Below are 23,490 nucleotides of genomic sequence, written 5' to 3'. Positions count from 1 at the left end.
AGGGAACGGTGGATCAGGGCTGGATAAGGGAACCCATATTGCTTTTCCTCCTTTAAAGTTCCCCCTCCCTTCATTTCTGATGATTGGCCTTATCTCTTTGCACTGCTTCGGCAACTTCCTTTTTTTGAGTAAACACTATTTTTACTAAAGGTCATTTGACTAGACTACCAGGAAGAAGGTGCTGGGAATTTGGTTATATTGTAAATTTTGTCTCTGGTCAACTTCACAATAGAAGAACAGAATTTGAGTATTGATCTAGAAACCTTACGTACATATTAAAATACTTAGCTTCTGCTCAGAGTAGTTGGCACTTTTGCACTGGTGATCCTCTTTGTGAGAGAGTCTTGTGGTTGCCCAGTCTTTGCTTTTGAGAATGTTTTGATTTGGAAATTGAGCGTTTCAGCATCAGCTGAGGTTAATTTTGTATGTGACATGACAGGGACAGGATCAATGCAGGAAGTTGTTAGAGCTGGCCTCCTTCTAGATGAGGGTGGCCTTGTTTCCTGGACTGCTCCCTGGAAGCATACCTCAGACATCTGGGGAGCCAAGTGGCATCTCAGCCTGCTCTGCCACCCGCCCTCCCCCAGCCTGTCAGTTCCTTTGTAAATGTAAATACTTTATGTGGTTAGTGCAGTGATTTTCAAAACACTGCTTCAGGATCACTTGGAGGGCCCCGCCTCTACAATTTCTGATCCAGCAGGTTTGGGTTTGGGCCCTAGAATTTACATTTATAACATGATGTTGGTGATGTGCTGGTCCAGGACAAGCAACCTCTGGGAGCCTCTGGTTTAGTGGAATCTTCCTTACTTCTGTCTGGAGAGGAAAAGATATATTCTTATCTACCCACCTTGGCTTTTAGGTTTTGCTATCTGGTCACCCTGGCTCTTGGCATCTACTTGGTCTCCTTGGCCTCTGCTTACTTTTTGTACCAGAATGCCCCTGGCCTCAGGCTGTCAACATCTAGAGGGGGTCTCTCCTAGAGGGAGTCTCTGAGAATGCTGAGTGGGCAAGAAGGAAGCCATGGGACTGTGGGCCTTAGGGCTGATTGAAAGCCTGGGTAATTGTAAATACAGCTTTTTCTTAGGAGCTGTGGGTCCTGCTTGGCATGGTCACAGTTGTGAAGCTGCTCATCCATAAAACCCTGTTTATTCTTTAGTGCTTTTCATGGACTCACTTGGTGTTTCATTCTGAAGTTAGAAATCAAAGATAACTTCTTTGAAATGTTCCTGGAAAATTACTTTTCCAGAATGGAGGAAAAATATGAGTTACTTATTTTTGTTAAGTTCATTCATAGAATGCCAACAGAGAATGTTGTTCCCCAATCACAAGAGACAGGGATGTTAAAATACTTTTTGGCAGTGAGATAGGCTGCCCTCTCTGGCAAGACAGTCAGCTGTGCACCCATGTCAAGGAGGGTTCTGACAGAGCCGCCAAGGGATGTTCTGTTCCTAGGGTATCTGATAACTTTGTAATTAGCTTTACCTATGATTTCCCCTGCCCCACACGGTTCTAGTGACAGTGGTTTGGATAAACGGTTTGTGTGGATGACAGTATTTAATAAGCACTAACTAATGTTAAGCCTATCTGTACTGACTCATTTAATCCTTTTGGTAACGCTGAGGGCAGGTATAGTTATCACCTCCATTTTATAGATGAGCAAATTAAGACTTCAGAGGGGATACATATCTTTTGCACAAATTCAACTAGTTCTTTTCTAAGCTTCAAGTCCAGGTATGCTCTTAATTTCCATGCTATTTTCCCTCCCTACTCATCTTCCTGTGTTGTGTGCCCTTAGCTGTTTGACCACATTGCCGAATGCCTGGCTAACTTCATGGATAAGCTGCAAATCAAAGACAAGAAGCTCCCCTTGGGTTTTACTTTCTCATTCCCCTGTGTCCAAACGAAACTAGATGAGGTAAGATGAGTTCTTTAGACATTTTTGTTGCTTCATTCTTTGGGTTGGAAGGTCTGGGATGAACTTTGAGCCAGTTGCTTCTGTGGTTTTAGAGGCGGCTCTGATGCTTGTATGGATGGGGTTTGAGTATTGAGAGTTCTGTCCTTCTGGTTGAGTGTGTGTAGGTGTGGGTGGGTGGTGAAGAAATGTCAAATGGGGAGAGGGTCTTTATCACTCATCTCTCAAAGGATAATATACAACCCCCCATAGGTTGTACATTATTCTCATCCCTTTTAGGGAACCAGGAATGAGAACTCCTTTGTGGAGTATCATGATAAAGTTTCTTGGAAGAAAGATGTCTAGGGAGTTAAGGATGAGAGTATCTTATTTTGGCATTTCCATAGCCTGTTCTTTCCACTTCTTGGGGGCAGTAGATCATGAAGGAATCATTCATTGAATCTTCTTTCTGGAGGTTTTTGATGGGGGCCCCGTTTCTCTTTCCTAGGCTAGTCAGGAAGCAGTATGAATATTTAAGCGTGGTTGTAGTTTAGCTTAGCTCCATGGCAGAGGTCTCCACTTATGACTGGTTGTTTGAGTAGTGTGATCTGAATTTTGTGAGGAATCAGTGTTCATTCCTTGGTCCTTTTTTCAGAGTTTCCTGGTCTCCTGGACAAAGGGGTTCAAGTCCAGTGGTGTGGAAGGCAAAGATGTGGTTACTCTGATTCGGAAGGCCATCCAGAGGAGAGGGGTGAGTAGGGGAAGCAGGGATGGGGAGGCAGGAGTTTGGGGTCTGGAGGCTTTTTACATTCTTTTGAGTCTGTTCTGAAATCTTTCCTAGTCTGTCCTCAAATCAGCATGAGAACCTTTTTGTAGTTCTTAAGGAGAGGTTTTCTTTTCCTTCCAGGCTAGGTTTACCCAATACTATTAATTTTTTCTCCCCAGTGTTACTGAGGTATAGTTGATGTATGGCTAAGTTTAAGGCATGCTTCATAATAACTTGGCATCCACATACTGTGAAATGATTGCCACACTGATAATCTTATATATAATTAGATGCCTCTTGGGTCTTCACATTCGCATGATGGATAACAACCAGATACATTTGAATTTCTCATAATAATGTGATGGATTAATAATCTTAGCCTTGGTACAAGAAAAACCCTTCAGTCTTTAACCTGAAGAAGCTTGATTATCATTTTCAAGTAAGAAGGTTGGGATAATGTTGGTATCAGGATAGAAGGAGGGAGAGAAAGAAAAGGAGAAGAAAGAGAAGGAGAAGGGGACAGCAATGATAAGATGGGCTCTTGTGAATGCAGTGATGTCTATAAACTAGACTGTGGGTTTGGTGGCCTCCATGGTGAGGACAGGCAGGGTGGGGAGTGAGTCACTGCTGTCAGACCAGATCGGGACCCAATTCCCAGCTCTAACCTTCTTTGGCTCCCAGTAGGGTTTGTAAGGGGGCAGCCCTTATGCACCTGAGCTGTGTGTCTTGCTGCTCTTTCTCTCTGTCTTCACAATTGTAACCTTTCTGTGATGGTGATATCAGAGCCCCCCTTTTATCCCTGCAGGACTTTGATATTGATATCGTGGCCGTAGTGAATGACACAGTTGGGACCATGATGACCTGTGGTTATGATGACCAGAATTGTGAGATTGGTCTCATTGTAGGTGAGTGAACACTAGGTATGGGGAGTCAGTGCTGGCTAATGGATGGGGGTGTGGGCTGGAAAAGGAGAAGGTGTCATGGCCTGGATGCTTCTTTATACTTCATATTAGAAGATCATGGTATGCCTCAGCCAGGACTTGAGAGTTGGGGGTGGTTGTGGATTAGGTCATGCTGGGATACATGCATTCCTGGGCAGCCTCAGGAATAAGAGGGGGTTGGGGGGTGGGGGAGAGGCTGGTGCAAGTGGGTACTAAGCAGTCCTTTGTTTTGGCCAGGCACGGGCAGCAATGCCTGCTACATGGAAGAGATGCGTCACATTGACATGGTGGAGGGCGACGAGGGGCGGATGTGTATCAACATGGAATGGGGGGCTTTTGGAGACGACGGCATACTCGATGACTTCCGCACTGAGTTTGATCAGGAGATCGACATGGGCTCCCTGAACCCCGGGAAACAACTGTGAGGAGCAGCCCCTGTGTGCAGTGGGCTCATGGGGGTGGGCTCAGGAACTTTGGTGCGGGCTGACCAGGGCTGGGGGCTGGTTCTCACTTTTGCTTTATAGTCTTACATCCTGAAAGGTTGCCAGGGCACCCCCTGGTTATGGGAATGATGTGCTCATCACACGCATCATGACTATAAATTGCTGAGAGGGCTCTAAAAATGACAAAACAAGCAGACAGACCAGATTATAGGTAATAATTGGGCTATGTCCTTCAGAGCCATCATTTTAGAAGGCTAATTGTTGGCCCTGCTCTTTCTTCCACCTTCAATTTGTAAGTTGTCCAAAGAAACAGTTTGTGAGACACAGAGGAAAAGTCATCGTGAGATGGCCAAGCCTAGGGCTCCTGAAAGCTATCTTCATAGCTCCCACCCCTGCCACTGCCCAGAGGATGAGGCTATGACAATTGCCTCCTATGTATTGGCTGAGGCTGTGACTCCAACCTCTACTAGAGCTGTCCGGGAGCTGAGCTGGACCAGCTTTAGGCAGACCCGAGGCCTGTGGAAAAGTAGGTTTAGGAACCTCCTTGGCCACTTCCCTGAACCTGTGGCCCAGCAGGGGTTCTTGGGTGGACTGAACCAGGAGGGCCTCCAACATTTTGCACCCTGAATATTATACTCTCCAGCCTGACTGGACTTGATTTTTAGTTATTTTTGACTGTTACAAAACATTATTTCGCTGTCATTATTACACCAACATTGGCCCAATGTCCCTATTAAAGATCTTGAAACAAGGATTGCTGTAAGCTCTGAAGGCAATTACAAAATGTTTTGAGCAATTCAGGTCCCCTCTGGTCTTCTTGCTGTATGACTGTTGCAGGAAACCTTCTAGCATAGATCTTTGCTCAGAGAGTAAAACCCAACTCTATCAGCCAGCTCAGCAATGGGGTACCTTTTTCTTTACAGGGAGAGTCCTTGCTTCCTCAAGGCATGGTTTATATAAGTCACAAGCTTCTCCCACATACTGAAGCATGAGTCCACTGATCTGTAGCTTTCATAGGAACACCCTGGCTATGTCTGCCATGGCTGGTGAAAATCTATGGGTTGAAAAGTCACTCACTCAATGTCTGCCTCCAAGAATGAGGCACACCCAAGCCATTCAGAGGAGCCATATGCCCGTTAAAGTGTCTGAAGACAATTGCCAACCCTGCCTTGACAACACACCATTGGCCCAGGCTTAGATAAATCAAAAAGTCTGGGAGGACATAGACCAAAGTGTCAGCCATGGTAGCCCCGAAGTCATCATTGGTCTCCAGTAGGAACTTTTTCCCACTCTTTATGTATTTCTAAATAAATATTTTCCTAAATGTTGCCGGGAAGAAAGTGTTTTTAAAAAGCTGAGATAAAAGCTTTTATAAATCACCCACACCTCAGAGTCCCACTGGACCCATTCCCTATCTTCTACAGACCTAGCTACTTGGAGAAGGTGCAGAGGCAGATACACGAATTCCTGCCTGTAAAAGCCAGGCTGCCTCCCGCACAGCGTGCCTGTGCTAGGGCTTGGACATTGTAAGTGCACCCTCGGCTCAAGCAGTTTTGTCAGCTCCGCACTTAGTTCCAGTTCTGCCACACCTGGCCCTGGGTCACTTCCTGAGGGCCCGGCTTCCTCCTGTAGATTGTACCAGATGATGTCGTAACCCCTTAACACCCTCGCTCTGGGTTTCTTCGCTGAAGCCCTGCCTAGGTAGCATCTGCTGGCCCTGGGGGCCTCCTCTCCAGACCCCAGATCCTTAGATACCAAGAAAGGGCATTCTTTGCTGCCACAGAGAATGCTGAAGAAGGTTCAGTTTCTCCTATCACACAGTTTGAGCCTGAAAGCCTGGCTTCTAAAGAAAACAGCATCACCTAGTGTTGAAAAAATTAATTAGCTGATTAGCTCTCAGCTTGGGGGCAGCCCTCTGTCTTTCTAAAACATGCCTTTATCTTGTCACCTGCCTGCTCAGAAACTTCCAACATTTCCCACTCCCAGATTCCCACGACCATCTGATGTTCTAATCTGACCTAATCCTGCCCTGGGTTGTTTGTACTGTTTTCTAGGAATCCACAAATGACCTTGCAAGGGGAGGGCAGTGTGAGATGTTGCTGGGCCTGTGCCGCTAATTTGATCATATTGACCTTTTTTTTCTCTTGTGTATAACTATTGAGGTTCTACATAAGGTTTCATTTTTAAAAAGTATTTCCTTGCTAGAGAAAAAAAATTAAGTCAATACCCTACACAATAGTTACTTAACCTAAAATTCAGGCTGTTCTACAATGTTCCAAATCCCCTGGATATTGTTTGGCTGCTAACGGCCCTTTCCCTCCATAGTTCAAAGCCCCACCTGCCTGCAGAGATGGCCCAGATGCTCCGATCCTGTAGCCTCCCCTGAGCTGTCACCTCCCTGAACATCTGAGTCCCAGCAGTGCCACACAAGTTAACAATTGTGCATCAACCTCACGTGTGTGCATGTTGCCTTCATAGGGAAGTTGTGAGTTCATTGAGAGCAAGGACTGTTATTTATTGTTTGGTCTGTATCCCTGCAGATTTGAGAAGATGATCAGTGGGATGTACATGGGAGAACTGGTGAGGCTTATCTTGGTGAAGATGGCCAAGGAAGAGCTACTTTTCGGGGGGAAGCTCAGCCCAGGGCTCCTTGCTACTGGCCAGTTTGAGACCAAAGACGTTTCAGATATCGAAGGGTAAGCTTCCAAGTCCCTCTTTGTTCGCTGGGTCTCCAGAAGAGTGGACAGGCCCTTAGGGAATGAAAAAGGGGGGCTGGGTGTTGACCCTTCAGATTTGGACAGCAAGAAGGTCTTGTGCAATGTGGTCCTTGGCAGGCATGTGGCTTGACTTAACTTTTCAGACTGTCTGTACCCTTGTCCATTACCCAGGTGGCTTCTGGTGCTACATGGGTGGGACTGGGGCTTGGCTTAATGCCAGAGGCTCCCAGTGGGCCCTTGATGACTCATGTATCTACTTTCCTTCTCTTCTCCTGAAGCTCTGACATTTCTTTCTCTGTTGGTGAGTCTCCAAAAGGGCTCTGTCCTGCTTTATAACAGAAGAATAGGTCTTTCGATGGCCCTAAGATTTACCCATTTAGTTCCAATAGGTATAGAAGAAGCCGGCATTTCACACAGTGGCATGGTTGAGTGAGGATGGCCTGAATCTTGTTTTTCAGTTAACAGTATTCAAAGACTTGGGCTCAGTTTCCTGTTCTTGAGACTTTCACTTGTCGCTTGAGGAGCCTGTTGTTTCAGGGACCAGATGTGGAGAGGAAGGGATTTGGGTGCTAGAGGGAACAGTGAAACAGTTCCAGTGACCTCAAGTGGAAACTCTTGAGGGAATTGTGCTTGCTTGTTAAACGCTAAGGGGACGGAATAATGCATGCTTGTGAGAGCACTTAGTTCCCCTGAGAATACTGCTAAGTTCATGGCAGCAGACACTAGCACAGTCTCTAGCACAGGTTAAAGCAGTTGCCTGCTCTGTTGTGAAAGGCAATGAGCTGACTGCTTCATAGAAAATGAGCTCTGCAGCTGGGTGGTTGGTGGCAGGGACACTGTTCCTTCTACCCCTAGATAGAAAAACATAGCATGTTCTCTCCCCACCCCCTTCCTCTCTCTGTCTCTCTCTGTTTCTCTCTCTCTCTCACACACACACACGCACACACACAAAACTTGGTGTGTGAAGCCATAAGAGCAGAGCCTTGTCCTTACATAGTATGTGCATAAAAAATACTGGTTTTCCCATTGGGAAAAAGAAGCACTTGAGCACTGTGTATGTGTGTGTGGATGTATGAGTGTGTGTGTCTGAGAGAGGAGCCTCACATTGGCTCTGTTGTGTTTCCCCTTTGTTCTGCCTTTCCGTTGATGGGCAGAGCCCTGAAGGCGGTGTTTGTTGGGAGATGGTGTTTGCTGGCGCTGAGCGGCTTCCTTGTTGGCCTGCAGCCTGCCCTCCCACTGGCCACAGTGGGTTGGCCATGTGCTCACACACTGTCCTCCTTCCCAGGGAAAAGGATGGCATCCGGAAGGCCCGTGAGGTGCTGGTGCGGCTGGGCATAGACCCGACACAGGAGGACTGCGTGGCTACTCACCGAGTCTGCCAGATTGTGTCTACACGCTCAGCCAGCCTGTGTGCAGCCACCCTGGCAGCCGTGCTGCGGCGCATCAAGGAGAACAAGGGCGAGGAGCGGCTGCGCTCCACCATTGGGGTTGATGGCTCCGTCTACAAGAAGCACCCACAGTGAGTCAGTGTGCTGGAATCCACAGTGACGGGGCCCCTGACAGGCCTGAAAGAGGACCCTAGTAACTCCACGGTCAACTCCATATTGCATCCTGGGGTGGTGATGGACCATGGAGTTGAGGGGCTCTGTAGAATAAGCTCCCAGCTGGGCATGTGGGGATTGGGAGCATGTCCTCCTTGGCAGGCTTGGAGGTGATTCCTGAGGGTTCCCAATGACTAGAGTTGCACTCAAGGCTCTCCTGGCCATGGGACTCTGTCTACCACCCTCTTGTTGAGGAGTTGGGTTTCTTTGCACTTGTTTCCTTGACTTTCATGTTTCTGGAGGGTCCATTCAGGTGGTGTGCCAGAGGACACCCGAGCTCAGTCTGTCTGACTGACCTGGGCATTGAATAATCTGGCACTTCCCCTCCACATTTGATCCCTTCAGTCCCAAGTATCAAAATAATCAAATTTCATTTGGGTCCTGGCTGCTCTCTCTATGGTACTCACTTATCTCATTTTCATCAGATACGAGTGCCAGTGCAGCATGCCTTTGTTAACTGAATTGGTCTTCTAATCCATTGCTTCCAAAACTTGAAAGTGCACATGAATCACCTGGGGAATCTTGTTAAGAGATAGATTCTGATTCAGAAGGGTCCAGCCCTTGACACTGTGTCTCGGCCCCTGGTGTGCTGCTCACAGACCATACCTGGAACAGCAAGGCCCTGGAGACCAGGGCTTAGAGCAGCTACCACCCGAGAATTTCTTGCTGAACACACCTGCTGTCTTGAGCTGTTCAGGCACCTTTGGGATTGTTGTTATGAATTGGCCATAGAGACCAAAGTCCAGAAAAGCGCTTCTCCTCTTTCTGTTTTGGGTCTTTCCCCGGCAGCATCTAATGAAATGAGCACCGAAGCCCAAATCATCATTGGTGTCAGAGTCCCCTGATTCCGATGCCCATGTATGGGGTGGAAGAGCTGTGGCCTGTGGGAAGGGGAGTTCTTAATGTGACCCTGTGCAGGGGGGAGTGCCTTCTGACAATGATCCTTTTCCCTTCCCCCAGCCAGGGTGGTCATGGATGAATATGTGAGCTTTAATAGTGTTGACTGCCAACTTGGGAGGGCAGGGAGAGTCCATTCATCTGCTTCCTGCAGGTGCCTCCTGACCTTGGGGCTGAGGTGGCCAGCCTTTTGCCCCATTGACTCTAACATCTCTTACCCTGTCTCGGTGACTGCAGTTTCGCCAAACGTCTTCACAAGACCGTGAGGCGCTTGGTGCCCGACTGTGACGTCCGCTTCCTGCGTTCCGAGGATGGCAGTGGCAAGGGGGCGGCCATGGTGACGGCGGTGGCCTACCGGCTGGCTGACCAACACCGAGCTCGCCAGAATACCCTGGAGTCTCTGAAGCTGAGCCGCGAGCAGCTACTGGAGGTCAAGAGGAGGATGAACGTAGAAATGGGGCGAGGTCTGAGCAAGGAGACTCATGCCATTGCCCCCGTCAAGATGCTGCCTACTTACGTGTGCGCCACCCCTGATGGCACAGGTATGCGGTGCAGCTGCTACCCAGCTCACTGTGGCGGGTCTTTGTTGTGATGTTCAGGCCCCAGGCACTCCCTTAGCTTTAGCATTGGCTATTTGGACCAGAACATGTTTCTTCAACTATGGTACTAGGAGATTCTAGTGTTTAGTAAGTTCAACCAAGGCATTCCTCTAAATTGAATAATAATAATAAACACTTATTGAATGCCTGCTATGTGTCAAGCACTTCTGTAAGCATTTAATCTTTAACTGTTAACAGAGATTAGTAATTAATTTTGTTAACAAACTAAGACGTATGGCATAAAACTGAGGCACAGAGAAATTAAGAGACCTGTCCAAGATCACACAGCTGGAAAATGGTAGAGCTGGGATTCAAACCCAGGAATTTTGGTTTAAGGTTCAGTTCTTATACCTAAGGCCCATGAGCTAAGTCTGGCCCACTACTTAATTTTTTAAATAAAGTCTTACCAATACACAGCATGCCCAATTGTCTACGTATTGTTTGTTTATGGCTGCTTTGCACTACTGTGACAGAGTTGTATGGTTGCAGCAGGGATTGTGACTCACAAGACTTAAAATGTTTACTGCCCAACCCTTTATAGACCCAGATTGCTGACCCATGGTCTGGATCTTGCAAATTGAGACATGGTGATCTTTTCCCAATTCAGAGAAAACTAACATTGAGCAGGCCAGTGTCACACATTGGTACGGGTGCCAGAGGTAGGGACTGGGCCTTGGTCCCTTCTCTTCCGGCTTCTGGCCTGTGGGCCTGAGTGAGTGACTCAACCTAGCTCAGCCAGGTCTGCCTCCTCCACCAGGGGGAAAAGCCATGTGTCCTCCTCAGGGCTGCCTGAGGGTTGTATGAAGGGTGTTTCTGAGGCACGTAGCACATTAGGATTGCCCAACAAAGGAGGGTTTTTTCATGTAAAAAGATTTCCCTTAAAAAGTTGAACTCTGTTATTTCTTCTCTATTCTAGAAGATAGGATAAGGTGGCCTTTGAGCATGAATGACATGTTTAGAATTCTTTTTTAAATAGATTTTGTTTATTTATTTGACAGAGAGACAGCACATGTAAGGGAGCATGAGCAGGGAAAAGGGCAGAGGAGGAAGGAGAAGCAGGCTCCTCCCTGAGTAGGGAGCCCGACACTGTGGGGCTCCATCCTAGGACCCTGGTATCATGAGCCAAAGGCAGACGCTTAATCGACTGAGCCACCCAGGTGCCCCTAGATTTTCTGAGTGTACTGTATCATGTATCACAATTTCTAGAGTCCCGCAGACCTCCTTGTGGCTTCTGGGGCCATCTGAACTCATTTGAGGACCAGTAAGGAGACAGCAAGGCCCTGGTCCCGAGGATCTTATTTTCTTTCCTGTTAAATGGAGCACACAGTCCATTGAGGCACACAGAGGAGGTGCCTGTTAGGGGAAAGTGCTTGCGACTGTCACTCTGCAGTGGTGACATGGCGCTGCTGCAGCACATCATCTTCCTGGGTTTCTTTTTTAGAGAAAGGTGACTTCCTGGCCTTGGACCTTGGAGGTACCAATTTCCGGGTCCTGCTGGTGCGTGTGAAGAATGGAAAGCGACGCGGCGTGGAGATGCACAACAAGATCTACTCTATCCCGCAGGAGGTCATGCATGGCACTGGGGATGAGGTGAGGCAAGGTGGCACCTCTGGGAGGGGACCCCAGTAGATACCTGCTTCTCGCCCAGGAGGGCAATGCTTTCTCTGCTCACCCAATGTCCCAAGGAGGGCTAGGTGGGCTGGGGCCCTGGCCTGGTCTTCACTCAGGTTTGTGCCCGAGCTTGCATTTCTCTTGAGTGGAACCTCCCGAGCTCGTGGGCAGGGCCTCTTCCTCAGAGCCTGACTTTTCCCCGCAGCTCTTTGACCATATTGTCCAGTGCATCGCCGACTTCCTTGAGTACATGGGCATGAAAGGCGTGTCCCTGCCTCTGGGTTTCACCTTCTCCTTCCCCTGCCAGCAGAACAGCCTGGATGAGGTAATGGAGTCTTCTCAGAGGGCTTGCCTGTGGGCTTTGTTGATCTACCCCAGCCAGAGTTTGTAACAGGGGAGAAAGTTGAGTTGAAAGGAGGGAAGAAGGGCATGAGTAAGCAGAGGTGACAAGGGGCCTGTTGAAAGGAATGGTTCAGTTGGAGCTAGTGGAGGTTAAGTAGGTCACGATGGTTGGGATGATGACGATGATGCTAATCAAAATATAAACAACAGTGAACATTTTTGCAGCACTTTATGCCAAGCACTGCGCTAGGCTTCCTCCTATGTGTTATCTCATTTAACCCTCACAGCAGTTATATAAGGTAGGTGTTTATATGCCCATTTTGCAGAAAGGAAAACAAAAGAGATGTCAAGTATCTTGCACCAGATCAGAAGGCTTAAGAGTGGCCAAGCTAAGATTTGAATTCTGATTTCCTATATCTGAGCCCCTGTTCTCAATGGTACCCACCAGCTCCTGTGGGACGTTTTCATTCATCTCCTGTTGTTTAGATGCCCTAGTTCTTGTCCTTGCTTCCCTTTTCATTCCTTTTCAACTTGCCTTCTGTGAATGAAGAGCTGGTGTGCTCAGATATTCTGGACATGGTGTATTGGGAATGTAAGAGAGCTGAGTACCAGGCCTGGGTTTGTTGTGGGTTGACAGTCAGCATATTGGTTGTTAGGATACTATTGCCCAAGCAGTTGTCTCTCTGTGTCAGTTGGTTCTCTAGATGCTTACCTGCCTGTTTACGAATGGACCGTATGCGGTGGACAAAGTGGCCAGGGTACACAAGGCATGGTTCCTGCTTTAGGGGCTCACACACAGACTGTGCTGATGTAAAGTGAGCATGCTCAGGAAGGCATGAGCTGCTGTTGGGAACAGGGCACCCATCAGGTACAGGAGCCCGGAGGCTGCACAGTATGACTTTAACCTAAGCGCATACCTGGGAAGAAGACTTGGATCGTCATCCAAGTGTGAAGAATGAGTGGATGGGAAAGAAGGGCAGACAGGCCTGGCAGTGTGGAGGAGAGCACAGAAGTGGGAAACATCTCAGGTACAGGGAGCTTGGTTCAGTGGGGAAGAGAGGCCAGCATTTGCCACAGGATCCTGGAATAGCAGCCTTGATGTTGCTCAGCTGAGTTTAGTAAGTGCTTCCTCCTACTCCCCTCTGAGTTAAATTCATCATATGCGCCAGTCTAGTGGAGGTTTTGGGATGTCCTACAATCAAAACCCTTGCCTAATCCAATATTTCCCAACATCTGTCTCACCATTTGTCCGGTGTTAATAGGGCAGTGTTACTCTTTGCTTTTCTGTTTTGCCAGTTTTATTGAGATGGTAACATGAACACCATGTAAGTTTAAGGATAACAGCACGATGATTTAACTTACATCTTTTGTGAAATGATCATCACAGTAAGTTTAGTTAACATCTGTCATCTCTCTCTCAAAAAAAAATCTGTCATCTCATATAGATAAAAAACAAGAAAAAGAGCTAAAAAAGTTTTTTTCCTTGTAATGAGAATTCTTAGGATCTACTCTTTCACAATTTTCAAATATGCTGTATAGCAGTGTTTGCTCTGTTCATTCCATCCTGAGCATTTCCCTTATCACTGGAAGCTTGTACCTTTGACCACCTTCCTCTGATTCCCTCTCCCCAGCATTTCTCATTTCTTTGTCTCGAAACATTATGGTTCTCAGTGTCGATGCATTGGGTTTTCAAAGCCTTCTCCATTTGCATCAGTTTACCGAAGGGAACATGAAGATAAATATTTGTGATACTTAATGAAACATTGCATGTTATAATGAAAGCATTAGGAACAAATCCAATTATTCAACAGTTGGGAAATAGTTAACAAATTCTGAGCCATGCACTGCCTCTTAGCAGTAACTAGTTTTTTTGGAAGAAATTGCAATGATATGGGAAAAAAAAACTTAATGGTAAGACTAACAAATTTTTTAAGAAAAAGATAGTCTCTACAATATAGAAGCCTGTAAAAATTATAATTCATAAGATGAGAACATAGTACTCCAGTATATATGCTTCCAGGCTTTTCATACTGAAATATTCTTAAATAGACACACCTTACTTTTCATGCCAACATGTATATATCTTTATGTATTTATCAGGTGGCTCAAGAACATGTTCACTGTTTTATCTGAATTATAAGACTCCAGATCATTGTATTAGATTTCATTCTGTATGTTCTAAGTTTCTCTAGGGAGCACGTGAATAGTCTAGCATTGTAAAAATTAATAGCAAATAAAGTAGAAGCTGAGTTCTTCTCTCTGTCATTGGTCTGTCTGTAAACCGGGTTCTGCTCTGGTAAGATCATCCTGTTGAGTGGAAAATCAGCAGGTGCTGAGGCCCAGAGACCTAAAGCTGCCTTGACCACCTGGTGGCCTGGGGCAAGTCTCCCCAGCTTCAGGCACCTTTCCACATCTCATTATTAAGGACCACCTGGAATAATGTTATTTGGTCATTCTGTAAACTTGAGAGTGCCAAATAGAAAATTTCATTAGAGATGTGAAGCTAATTTGTAGGCAAGAGAGTTAGGTGGAGGTGAGCACACAGTTGTTAGGATATAAGTATGTAAAGCAGGACACTGGCTTAGATTATATCTTGTTTTTCCAAATCTCCTGGGATCTGAACACAGTGTGATGCATCCAGGTTGACTTGTGGCTTGTGATCCCTTGCTGGGCCATAAAATGCCGAGCAAGGCCTGGGGAACCATGCTGGTGGGTGGATAGTGAGCATACAGCCATGTGTGGATTCTGTCTGGCCTTGCAGGATGGGGCTCAGGAGTCCCTAATGCTTGTCTCCTGATGGGCTACAACTGCAAAGAGGGAGTCAGGACAAGACACGAAGCAGTTCTCCCACATGTAAAACCACCATGTCTCTCTGTTCCCCTGTGACATGACAGATGGCCACATTAAAAACAGTGGCTCATGGGGGTGCTCTGAGGAGCCTAGAGTGCTTCCCTCATAGGGGTGGTATGAAGCCCAGCTGTCACCCAACTATGGTCAGGGCACTTGTTCATGCCCTACTGAAATTTGACAATTAAGAGACAGACTCTGACTTCTGATGTAAATATAGAACAGGACAGAGCAAACTGCTTTTACCAGTGAAAGAAACACATGTAATAGAACTTCGCTCCCTGGCAGGAGTGCTTGTGTGGTGTTTTGGGGCCCATGCAGTCGGTGAGGCTGGGGGTCCTGCTCCTCTCCCTTCAAGCTTCTGGCCCTGGGCAGGGTTACTCCAGAGCTGCAGGTACCAAGAAAATGGGCCTGGTAACGATAACCATTTCACCAGTTTGCTGTGAGGATTAAATGATAGAACGCATGCATAGTAGGTGCTCAGTCATGTGTAGGAGAGATGGTTGGTTATGAAAGGGGCCCCGTATGACCTGGGGAGGGTGGGAATAGGAAGCCTGGCCAGGCTGTAGGAATCACACAGGAACCCTCTTCTGACACCCTCATCTGTGCTCTTGATTTTTAGAGCATCCTCCTCAAGTGGACTAAAGGCTTCAAGGCATCAGGCTGCGAGGGAGAGGATGTGGTCACTCTGCTGAAGGAAGCCATCCACCGGCGAGAGGTGGGGGAGGCATGGCCTATGGTAGTGACCTGAGTGCTGAAAGGAGGGCAGTGGGTTCGGGGAAGAATTAATGTGATCCTTCAGTGATGACTGAGTGTCCCCCATGTGTCAAGCCCACCCTGCTCTTGGCACTGGGGATTCAGCAGTGAGCACAACAAACTCTTGTGCTGTAAACAAACCCATGAGCCTATGTCAGGTGCTCTAGGGCTGTGAAAGAAAAATGAAGTTGGGTGAGGACAGGGTGAGTGGGCTAGGGAAGGGCACCCTCAAATAGCACAAACAGGGGAGGTCTCTGAGGAGGTGACATTTGAGTAGAGACCTGAATGAAAAGAGAATCAGCTCTGCTGTATAAAATACACTTCATATACATAGGAATCTCCCTTGCACAAGTGTCTGAAGGAAAATGTGGTTCATTGGTGTGGACTGGGGATCTGATTTTACCCTGTCAGGAGTTTGACCTGGACGTGGTTGCTGTGGTGAACGACACAGTTGGGACTATGATGACCTGTGGCTATGAAGACCCTCACTGTGAAGTCGGCCTCATTGTTGGTAAGGACCCGGCTGTCATTCCTGGGCGGCGACCCCCAGCCTCGGGTGAGGGGAGGATGGTATTGAACGAGATGCTGATGTGTCTGTGTTTGGCAGGCACGGGCAGCAATGCCTGCTACATGGAGGAGATGCGGAACGTGGAGCTGGTGGAGGGGGAAGAGGGTCGGATGTGTGTCAACATGGAATGGGGGGCCTTCGGGGACAATGGATGCCTTGACGACATCCGCACAGAGTTTGATGTGGCTGTGGATGAGCTCTCCCTTAACCCCGGCAAACAGAGGTAGGCACCCCTGGTGCATGTGGGTCCTGGTATGGGTACCCTGAAACTATGGCCACAAGTGATCAGATCGTCTACAGCAGCAAATCCCAGGACACTGGGATCCCAGCATTCCCAAGAGAGGAAGTTTTCTTAGAAAGTTTCTTGTCAAATATATCTGGAAAGTTCTCCTTGCTGGACTGTGACACTTTCAAAGCTCAGTTGGGAGGAGCATTTCCTATAGGGAATTGGTCACATAGGTTTTAGAGGGACAAAAAGACATGAAAGGGGGACACTGAGGAACACAGAACAAGGAAATGCTAGAAGCAGCCTCCCCACCCCTGCCTGTGAGAACAGGAGAGAGGGGGTTAAAACCTAGGTCTGGGATGGTGAGGGAAAACAGCCATCTGCTGAAGTAGGATAAAGAAGCTGGTGTGGCAGAGAGAGGCACAGGAAGCAGACAGGACTGTGTCTCTTCCTCCTCCTCCATCCATGCGGTATGTAGCTCTCTGTATTGTCAGGACTGGACAAGGGCCAGCCCCAGCCTGGCAGAGAGGGGATCTGAGCTGTGGGATGATAGTATAAGATCCAGCACACTTCCCACTGGGAAGGTGTGTATAGTGTTTCCTAACTGGATTAATCAAGGGCCATAGTTCTGCAGAATATACTTTTGTTGAAAGTAGAGGTCACAGACTAAAATGCTTATAGGGGCCAGACAGGTGTCATTAATGAAACAAAGGGTGAGACAAGATGGAGTGGTGATGGGGATCTTGGTTGAAACTGGGGGTCTCAACTTTTTAAAAAGCACTATGCAGGGCCAGAAGATCCTCAAGCCATTGAGTAGTCCCATTCAATTCTAGTGGACAAGACAGGGAATCTCCAGTTGGCTCTAGTTACTTGGGTGATCGTGATGTCATGGTTTGGAAAGAGCATGCAGACAGAATACCTCGGGAAGTTCACGATTAAGACTCAGCATCCTGCCCTTTTCTTGGAGGAGGGCTTTGGGTATGTTTTCCTGCTCAAGGAGCTGGGAGGAAGCATTGGAAGGTGCTGAGCCCAGGAGATGGGGATGATCCCAGGGAACCCCATGGGCCTCAGGCAGGTGCTGTTGTCAGTTTCAAGAAGGCTGTGGGTCAGTGTGTATGGATACCAGGAATCCTGCCCAAGTGAATCAAGTGGGACTTCCTTCCTTGGTGGGAATCTGCATGCCCTCTACTTGCTAACTCTCTGGGCATCTCACCTTCCTATGTAACCTCCATGAACATCACCTGCATTGCAGATTCGAGAAAATGATCAGTGGAATGTACCTGGGTGAGATTGTCCGGAACATCCTCATCGATTTCACCAAGCGTGGGCTGCTCTTTCCGTGGCCGCATCTCTGAGCGGCTCAAGACAAGAGGAATCTTTGAAACCAAGTTTCTGTCTCAGATTGAGAGGTGAGAATTTGGGCCCGGGGTAGGGTGGGACTGTGTTCTCCCTCTCATGGACAGACAAGCTGAAAGGATTTCCATAGCTCAAGTAAGATTAGGGCATGGCTTATCTACTGGTCAGTTTGGTAGCAGAGACATTCATATCTATACTGTTTAAAGTAACTTATGGATAGTTGGCATTTTAAGCATGGAAAATCCTGCTGAACTGACAGGAGCCCATGCAAAGTAATATCGTTGGGTTTTAGGTCAACCATCTAAGTTAGGAAGAAACTTGCTTCTACGATATAAATTGGAACACACAGAGGATATAGTCTATTAAAGCACTTGCGCCTGGCAGGAGGGCGCTTCTTAACTGCTGCCATGGCGATAAGACGAGCAGGATTGAGTAAAGGTTGGCACGTCAGGCAATCAGAAATCAGGCCATGTGGCAGCTCATTAAAGCAGTACCTCCCTCTTCCAGTCTAACGGCAGCAAAGCCTGTTCCAAATGAGAACAGTGAATTTCAGAGCCCTTTAAAAATTAATGCTGTGCATTACTCTCAGGTGTATGGAAAACCAGGAACTGGATGACCAGCCTGAGTGGGGCGGAGGGTGGGGGGGGGGGTGGCGGCTAGGGCATCTGTATCAGTGAATAAAAAGAATATGTTTGAGTTTGCATGTCCGTTTGTGTGCAGGAAGCTGATTCTGGAGTTCTAAAACAGTTCCCTTGATAGAATAAATTCATTTTCTTCTTAAAATTTGATTTACATTTATTTCATAAAGAGCACATGAGTAACTATGAGACCACCCCGGGTGGGGGAGTGGAGATAGAACAGAGGTCTATGCTGGTCCTGTTGACCCGTGAACAAAAACGAAATGGGTATGAGAGAGCTTTGCAGCCGAAAAGGCCAACCACAGGCATTATCACTGTCTTTACTCTTTCCAAATGAGTGCAAAACTAGACAGTGAATTTCCTGTTTTTTTCTTAAGTACCAGTTGTATGGTAGCAGTGCCCTGCCTTGCCCAGGCCAAGTGGACATAGGAGCTGTTTCTTTGTGCTCCTGTCACACTTAGGAGGGGCTCTGTGTGGCCCAGTGGTATGGGCACGGGTTCCTAGACTGCTTCAAACATAGGAGCTGTGTTTTGGGGGCTGCCGCCTGGCCAGGCCCCTGGTGTATGTGACTGACCCCTTGCTGTCTCCCTCCACCCCCACTCCACAGTGACTGCCTGGCCCTGCTGCAGGTCCGTGCCATCCTGCACCACCTGGGGCTCGAGAGCACCTGTGACGACAGCATCATTGTCAAAGAGGTGTGCACTGTGGTGGCACGGCGGGCAGCCCAGCTCTGTGGTGCAGGCATGGCCGCCGTGGTGGACAAAATACGAGAAAACCGTGGGCTGGACACCCTCAAAGTGACAGTGGGCGTGGATGGGACCCTCTACAAGCTCCATCCTCAGTGAGTGCCTGACCTCCACTCGCCCCGTCTGGCTTTTCTTTCCCCATCTCTTCTTTCCTTGCATTCCCTTCTCTTTCTCCCCCTTTTTTATTTTCTAGCAAACCACCCAGCATCTAAAATGCGTGTCTATAACACATACACTTTAGTTTAAAGGTTAATAACCAGAAGTAGGCTTGTGTTTTACCACCCAGCTTGGAGGACTCAGGGTTACACCCCTGTCCCTCTGCCAGGGGAAGGTACTCTGGTGACTTAGTCCCTTGCTTCCTCTGCCATGTATCTCTCTCTCTACATCTCTCCTTTCATGACTGGCTTTTCCTACACAGCATTTATAATTTTGAGATGCATCCACACTGAAGTATGTGGGTATAGGTCATTAATTTTCAGGGCTGGGTAGCATACCTTTGAATGAGTCTACTATAGTTTCTTGTACTGCTAGTTGATATTGGGTTATTTCTAGATTTTTGTCTGCTACAAACAGTGCTCCTGTGAACATTCTAGGAAACGGATGCTGGAACCCTGGAGTGAGGTATTTTCTGCAGTCTGGAGTGGGGGCTGGCCGACTGCAGCCACGACTGTTTTTATAAATAAAGTTTTATTGGAATGCAGCTGTGCCCACACGTGACATAAGTGTTGCCTCTGGTTGCTTTCACTCTATAATGGCAGAGTGGTTGCTCACAAAGCTGCAAGTGTATCTACCTACTGTCTGACTCTTTCATAGGAAACATGTCCCTCGAACTCCCACCAGAGTGGAAGTGTTGAATTCCCTTTTCTTTCAATACTTTTCCCTGTCTCTCCAGCTCTCTTCTTCTCTCCTCTCATCAACCATTGTTCCTGTCCCTTCTTCACTTATTTGCATATGTTTTGGATAAATCATTTTGAAGTTGGGAAGTACCCCAATCCCTTTCCCCTAGAAGCTTCTCAGCTCAAAGTTAAGAAGAATAGAGCTGATACATCCTAGTCTGGACAGTAGGTGGGACAGAGTGAAGATAGAGAGACTCCTCTTTTGAAATGTTGGCGGCTCTCACCATGACTGTTCCAAGGAGTTGAGAGATTTGCCCAGGGCTACAAAGTAAAAAGAGAATCTTGAAGTTCCAAGTCCATTAATGATTAATGTCTCATAAGTGGGAATCTTGGTCTGAATTGAGAGCTGAGAGGGACATAGAAGTTAAGGCACTGGCACTGAGACTTGTTTCGTAGATGATGAGGGCTTCCTGCCCTTGCTCGGTTGGGGAAAGTGGTGACTATCTCTTTCCCTAGTCCCACACTGAAAGGCTGTGATCACCACAATGTGCAGGCAACAACCCCGAGCCTGGTCCTTTAATGGCATCTTGGATTAGATGTGGGTCTAATGTGAATCCCTACCCCTGGGAAATAAAATATCTCATGCATGGGGCTTGGTCTTCCTTCCTGAGGTGCCCATGACTCTTGAATCTTTCTTCCCACTGATGAGTTTTAAGAACACAATTTCCTGGGCAGACCGGGTAGCTCAGTGGTTTAGCGCTGCCTTCAGCCTAGGGCGTGATCCTGGAGACCTGGTATCAAGTCCGGGGTCGGGCTCCCTGTGTGGAGCCTGCTTCTCCCTCTGCCTGTGTCTCTGCCTCTCTCTCTCTCTCTCTCTCTCTGTATCTCTCATGAATAAATAAATTTAAAAAAAAAAAAAAGCACAATTTCCAAAATCTCAGTTGCCTCACAGTGGCTCTCGGCTCCCCATTTGCCTGCTGTGACATAGAATTTGGGCATGTTGCTAGCCACTCGAAGCCTTGGTTTTCTGATATGCAATACACAGTGTTTCATACATGGTAGCTGTCATCCTTTTGCTTATCTTAGTAGTTCCTGGGGTTCCAGCATCACTTTCTAGGATCTCACCTCGGAGGACACAAATCAATCATGACTAAGGTGCTTCTTTTTTTTTTTTCCTGTGTCTTCTACCCAACATTTGCAGCTTTGCCAAAATCATGCATGAGACAGTGAAGGACCTGGCTCCGAAATGTGACGTGAGCTTTCTCGAGTCAGAGGACGGCAGCGGGAAGGGGGCCGCTCTCATCACCGCCGTGGCCTGCCGCATCCGCGAGGCTGGACAGCGATAGAGTCCCAGAAATCAGAAGGGACTTCCTCTGGTTCCCCCTCTCCCCCACTTTAAATTATAAGATGTCATCCCCTGTGTCAGAGACAGGCCCCTCAGCTTTTCCTCGGCAGAGAGGAGCCCGTGGGACTGGGTGTGCTGTCTGTGGATACCCACTTTGAGTTCAATCCCCAAGCCTTGGCCTCTTGAGATAAATATGTTTTGAAGTAAGGACTTGTTCATATTTGTCACAACTATTCCTACCAGTTCTTTTAAAACTTCAGACAAATTTTAACCTCTAGTAATCCCCCTGACCAAATTCCATGTCCCTGTCTCATCCTACAGGATGGGGACACTAATGAAAAGATATGGTTGCTTCACCATGGACCTTGAACATGATATTTATTTCTAAGTGAAGAGCATCGCCCAGCATGCGGGGGCTGCTATTGTTTCTCCTCTGAGATCCCTCTGGAGATCAAGTTAGCTTGATCCTGATTCTCCCATAGGCAGAAATGGTGTTGGGGGGAAGAGGGAAGCATAGAGGCAGCAATGGAGGGAAATCCATGGATGGCGAGGTGGCAGTCCCTTTTTAACCTCATTTACAAGCCTGGTGGGTTCCAGTGAATGCTCTTCCTGGAATGAAAGCATCCTGAATCTGAGAAAGCAAAACCAAGGCCATGAGTTGATAATCCTGTTGGAGAGCATGTCATATCTCCTTGTGGGTTCTGGAGTCACCCATAAGCAATGGACCTTTGGGGCAGGGGAGACTTTTTTGGTCTGTTTTTAAAATTTTCCTGCAGAAGTGGAAACAATTCTATTTTCATTTTAATTTATGTTTGAAATTTACTTAGTTCATGAAGTCCATCTGCTCCTTTATTTTGACACTGTATGTAATGATTGGTTGTATGTAATATATTTATATGTCAATTTGTTCTGTATATAAATACACAGGGTCTTTTCAGACTTGGCCTCTGTAGTCCATGAACGTAGTTACAGGATGGAAGGTGAAGATACTGATAGGTTACTAGAAATACCTCATTCGCCTGCAGGAAGAGAAGGGAAGCCTCTTCAGGGTGAGTGAATGGCCAAGTAGCTCCTTCCCAGCTCCTTTTTAGCCTGCAGACTGGGAAATGTGGAAGGCAGGAGGCAGTGAGGGAAGCTGAGTCTACAGATCACAGAGACCACAGCAACTAGCTGCTCTGTCTAGACCTTCCTGGGGTAATATTACATGGGCTCTTAACCAAAGCAAACAGGAATCCTTTCAGACAGACTCACTGCTTAAGAATTGTCATTAGGACAGCCAGTAGTATTTTTAAGCTATCTAAGAAGATAAAGGAAGCCGCCAAAAACATTTAAAGAAAATTCCGTCTAACTATTATTAATAGCAAACCTAAACCAAACAATGAAGCAATCAAACAAAACCTCAGGAACAACACCTTTGGTAGATTTGTGCCCTCCTAGCAAAATTGGTTTATTTGTAAATGTTTTTACAAGAAGCATTGTCCAAGGGCTTCTCAACGCTGAGCTGTTTTTATATACAGTATTTATTTCAAACTGTTGGTGGGTGTGGGGGGAGGGGGGCATAAAATCTATGCTCTACTTTTCAGGAGTGCAGTTCATTCTGAATCTGAAAGCCACGTCTTCCCTAAGCTATGCACACCCACATACTGCGACTACATGGTAAAGAGGGAATGGCCCTAGAACACTATTGAGTAGGAATCAAGGATCATGAGGAAGAAAAGACAGGATTCACTAGCACCCAACTTTGCACACGTATCATACTTGTTGAGAACAATGTTTGAGTCTGCGTATCACTAAAGAATGCCCAAGAAGTAGAGATGAATTTTAACTTTTAAACTTGAAAATTAGGCACTGTCTGTGAAATTGCACCTTTTTTTTTTTAAAGGTAGAGCTGTATGTATGGCTATTAGTTATGTCATTGGTTTCCAAAAAGGAAAATGCATTTTGAATGTCTGTGTCCCCATGGTTAGGTGACAGTTCCTTGCTGATGCTGCTTTGCCTGATGTAAATACAGTAAATCTCAATCTTTGACTGGGAAGTGTTGAATCTCAAATCTTTGAGCACTCAGTCTAGTAAAGTTGTTGTCATGTATAATAAAGAACTAGTTGAATTAACTATGTGAGGTTAACTATTAATAAATTTTAACATTTTTCAAAATAGCCAACGTGTGCTTCATGAGGATTTTTAAATTTTAACATTTTTCAAAATAGCCAACGTGTGCTTCATGAGGATTTTTAAGGGTACCGTCATCTGTGGGGCATATTATGACTTCCTGACTGGTCTGAATAATTGCCTATCTTGATTTTGACTGCATGTGCTTGCTTGGCAGGTATGTGGCCAAGACTTGGTCTTGACCCTGGATATCTT

The 23,490-nt window shown here is 46.9% G+C and overlaps 1 protein-coding gene across 1 annotated transcript in view; it reads left to right on the top strand.

Moving 5' to 3' along the window:
• The window catches only part of HK2 (hexokinase 2), a 61,792-nt gene extending 38,510 nt beyond the window's left edge, over window positions 1-23,282 (top strand). The window contains 16 exon segments of the mRNA XM_038561644.1: window positions 1,796-1,915; window positions 2,547-2,642; window positions 3,463-3,562; window positions 3,836-4,019; window positions 6,582-6,737; window positions 8,044-8,277; window positions 9,494-9,798; window positions 11,297-11,445; window positions 11,672-11,791; window positions 15,278-15,373; window positions 15,823-15,922; window positions 16,019-16,202; window positions 17,458-17,539; window positions 17,541-17,614; window positions 18,807-19,040; window positions 20,983-23,282. Of these exon segments, the coding sequence (XP_038417572.1) occupies window positions 1,796-1,915; window positions 2,547-2,642; window positions 3,463-3,562; window positions 3,836-4,019; window positions 6,582-6,737; window positions 8,044-8,277; window positions 9,494-9,798; window positions 11,297-11,445; window positions 11,672-11,791; window positions 15,278-15,373; window positions 15,823-15,922; window positions 16,019-16,202; window positions 17,458-17,539; window positions 17,541-17,614; window positions 18,807-19,040; window positions 20,983-21,127 (2,379 nt within the window). The 3' untranslated portion in view covers window positions 21,128-23,282.
• Window positions 23,283-23,490: the final 208 nt, after the last annotated feature.

This window comes from Canis lupus, chromosome 17, assembly GCF_011100685.1.
Source record: "Canis lupus familiaris isolate Mischka breed German Shepherd chromosome 17, alternate assembly UU_Cfam_GSD_1.0, whole genome shotgun sequence".
Taxonomy (NCBI): Eukaryota; Metazoa; Chordata; class Mammalia; order Carnivora; family Canidae; genus Canis; species Canis lupus.
The sequence above is the reverse complement of the archived record's forward strand: the minus strand, read 5'-3'. Positions and strand labels throughout refer to the sequence as shown.